The sequence below is a fragment of the Ursus arctos genome, unplaced genomic scaffold, assembly GCF_023065955.2.
Source record: "Ursus arctos isolate Adak ecotype North America unplaced genomic scaffold, UrsArc2.0 scaffold_14, whole genome shotgun sequence".
Classification (NCBI taxonomy): Eukaryota; Metazoa; Chordata; class Mammalia; order Carnivora; family Ursidae; genus Ursus; species Ursus arctos.
Genome location: NW_026622808.1, coordinates 52012083 through 52015897, shown reverse-complemented (window position 1 = coordinate 52015897; position 3815 = coordinate 52012083). Strand labels below are relative to the sequence as shown.

General features: G+C 54.4%; 1 protein-coding gene across 1 annotated transcript; it reads right to left on the bottom strand.

Annotated features, from left to right (window-relative positions):
• Nucleotides 1–1054: 1054 nt before the first annotated feature.
• GPR27 (G protein-coupled receptor 27) lies at nt 1055–3547 on the bottom strand. The gene has a single exon (XM_026501234.4). It carries the CDS (start codon nt 3363–3365, stop codon nt 2241–2243), a length of 1125 nt encoding a protein of 374 aa, XP_026357019.1. The 5' UTR covers nt 3366–3547; the 3' UTR covers nt 1055–2240.
• Nucleotides 3548–3815: the final 268 nt, after the last annotated feature.

Genomic DNA, 3815 nt, shown 5'->3' with positions numbered 1-3815 from the left:
GTCTCCAGCCAACTGGTGCACTTCTTAGAGATGTGCTTTCTTGGGTCCAACCTCAGCCCCTCCTAATAAGAATCTCTGGACTCTGCAAGCACTTCATTTAATTCTAATGAACATTAAAATTTGAGAATCACCGGCTTATCAATTCTCTTATGAAAAAAAATCCATGAACGCAAAGCCATATATACAGGGCCAACAGGTTGTTTCCACAGTCGGGCTGCTGTGTAAGACTAGATGTGTTCAGGAGTCAGATGACTCGGTCCCTGAGCCAAGCCAGGTGCTAAATATTCTGAAAATCACATGGGCTTCGTGACTGCTATTTATTTTTTTTAACTTGGATCACTAGGGTGGGTGGGGGGTTAGATGAGGTTTACTTCCTGGGCCTCTCTGTCTTTGGGTTTGCTAAGATTTCTGACAAGCGGCCCTTGGATAATTAGCATCTGTCTGGTCTCATGACCTGGGGAGAAATAGGGTAATATTTACTCATATTTTCCAAATATGAGACCATCTTCACAGACTGTCTTCTATAGACAAAATAATGCATTTGTCAGAGATAAATTGGCCACACCCTCTTGTTATGACTTAAGCCTCTGGAACTGAACACTTAATAGTTCATATTATGCTCAACTATAGGAAATTTCAATATTTTTACGGCACCCTTATTTAGTTTTATCAAAATGCTCACACTCATGTTTTGTATGTTCATAAAAACAAGTTATAAAACAATATATACATCTACTGTCTCTTTCCTTTAAAGAGAAGATTTGCAGATTTTTATCTTGCATTTTAAGTTAACAAGACTCCAAATGTCTTAAATATGATGATGGTCAACTAAACAGGCATGCACTAAAAGGATAATGAAACATGAATACCATATTTAGAAGTGTCTTAGAAGTCACAGCCTCAAACCACAGCAACAAAAAAACACTCCAGAATGAAAATACTGGTATATTTGTATAATGCAAAGAGAAATACAGATATAAATCCTCAAAACAGAAGGTACATTAATAAAAATGTAGCATTATAAGCAAAAAATATTATACAGTACTTGCAGAATTTAGTCTTTCCATTTAAGATTACAATGTGTCTAACAAGTATTTAACATTATGGTTGTCATTAGTAATTTAAAATATCCATCCGATGAACAGCACAGCTTAACCTAGCAAACATTGTAAGGAAATGCTTTGTCTTGTAGAAGTACAGTGTCATTATACTCCATTCATTTATACCATGAACAAAAGAACAATTTTCAAAGTGGAAATTAGTTTCGTAAGACGGAATAAAACTGGGCTTCTCAAAGCACAAGCTGCTTCCATAAACGTATTTTAATTTTTATTGGCACAAAATACCTAAGCAATTCCGATTTCATACTCTGCTTCTCAGAGCCTTCCCAATCCGTGAACCACAGTCAGTACAATAACATGCAATACTGTATTTTCTCCACACCACCACTAACCAAAACACTTTCACTCTTTCAAAAGTTACAATTTTACAGAAATGTTTCCACTCGAGATTGGTATAATACAGAGAGCAGTTGTTGCTGATGAGCATTTTCTAGTAATAGAAAGTAAGGTAGGAAACAAATCTTATTACTTGTTACTGCTTTAAAAACACTGCCTTGCCACTTTACCCTCCCATTTCTGCTCTTTGAATTCATTATCAATACCGAACAAAGTTTTCAACACTTTCAACAAACCAGGGCAGCACAACTGACCCCACGGCCGGCAATTCAGAGGGAACTGAAGGCAACTGCCCCCCTTTCTCCTGCTTCCAACAGAAGACCCTCAAGATATCAAACTTGTGAAGTCCCCCTAGGTTCCTCTACTTCACTGCAAAATGTAATGCCACTTGAGGTTGTCAAAAATAGCTTCTGTAGAAAACTGGCCATGGTCTTTAGGAAACGTTGCATGAAGAAAATTAGCCTTTATTTAAAAAAAAGAAGGAAAAGGAACACATGGGATAAAAGACGTCAGTACCAGTACAAAGACTCCAAGGCCTATTGTCAGGATGAAAATATACTTAGTAGGACAAATGCACGGAGCCGGGGTGGGGCTGGAACATCGAAACCCATCCCTCCCCCCCGAAAAAAGTAGTCTGTCTGTACAATCCAAGTGCTTATCCACTTTGAGAGTCATGTCGAAGGCAGCTTAGAAAATTAACACGGGGGCAGAAAGGGGAGAGACGACGTCACTGTCCGAGCCGAAGGGAAAGGCTGGGTGGGGCGTACGTGGCTGGAGAGCCCCTCATAAGCCAATGCCTTTCAAGTCGCAGGGGAGGGAGGCCTGGGTGGTCTGGGGGCTCTGGCAGCAGGGGAACTGGGCCCTGAAGCAGTCCCTCAGCTCCCTGTTGAAGAGGAAGCACACGACAGGGTTGATGCCAGCCTGGGCGAAGGTCAGCCACACGGAGGCCGTCAGGTAGGCCTGGGGGACGGCGCCGGGCCGCACCAAGACCCGCAGGTAACTGGCCACGACGTAGGGCCCCCAGAGCAGCAGGAAGAGCAGGGTGACGGCGTAGAACATCTTGCACAGCCTCTTCTCCGTCTTGAACTCCTCGAGCACGAGGAGGCGGCGCGCGCCGCGGCCGGGCCCCGCGGGCCGGATGCCCACCAGCGCTGGCGGCGTGGGCCCGCGGCCGAAGCCCGCCGTCCAGTTGGCGGCCGCCTGGCCGGTGGCGCCGGGGCCGTGGAAGGTCCAGTCGTGGCTGACGGCGGGCACGAGGCGCGCGGGCCGCATCTTGCGGCGGTCGTGGATGAAGAAGAGCAGGCGGAGGTAGACGAGGTGCGTGGCGCCCACCACCACGGCCAGCAGCAGCAAGAAGCCGAGCGCCCCGGGGGCGCCGTCGGGCCGCTGCTCCAGGGCGCACGGTGCGTCCTCGTCGTCGCCGCCGCCGCCGTCCAGCACGGGCGGGAAGGCCGCGGCCAGCGCCAGCGCCCAGGCGGCGCACACCAGCATGGCGGCGCACGGCCAGCCGGCCAGGCGCTCGGCGTAGAAGCGGTGGTGCGCGATGGCCAGGTAGCGGGTGACGCCCACGCCGAGCAGCAGGAAGGCGGCGTGGAAGCAGAAGAGCGCGGCCAGGAAGGCGAGCAGCTTGCAGCCCAGCGCGCCCGGCGGCGCCCCCGCCGCGGCCGCCGCACGCCGCGCCGCCAGCATGACGGCCGGGAGGCAGGCGAGCGCGCGCAGCCCGTCGGCCAGGCACAGGTCGAGCAGCAGGTAGTACGGGGCGCGGTGCAGGCTGCGCTCCCGCACGATGAGCAGCGCGAACAGCACGTTGCCCGCCAGGCTCACGCACAGCAGCAGGCTGAGCGTGGCCAGCTTGAGGCCCAGGGCGGCCGCCTCGCCGCCGCCGCCCGGCTCGCTAGCGTTCGCCATCGCGGCCTCCCCAGGCCGTGCGCTCCTCTCCGGGGCCGCTCTCGGCCTCGCCTCTTCTCCGGCCGCCCCGCCCGGGCTCCGCCGCCGCGCGGGCCCTCGGGCGAGCTCCCGGTCGGCGGGGCTCAGCCCGCGCCCGGCTGGCCCCTCCCGGGCTCTCCGAGCCGCCGCCGCGCCGCCGCCATCTCAGGAATGATGCGCGCAGGAGGCGACGGCCACTCCCTGCACCTTGGGCGCCGCGGGCTTCACTGCGGACAGGGCCGCGCCGCCGCCCGCAGCCCCCCGCATCCTCCTCCTTCTCCTCCTCCTCCTCCGCCGCCGCGCCTCTTGGCTCTGCCCCCCGCCGGGCCCGCCGCCGCTGCCGCCGCCGCCGCTGCCGCCGCCGCTGCGGAGCCCCCTCCCCTTCGCCGGAGCGCGCAGCGTGGCCGCCGCCGCCAGCCCCGCCGAGGCAGC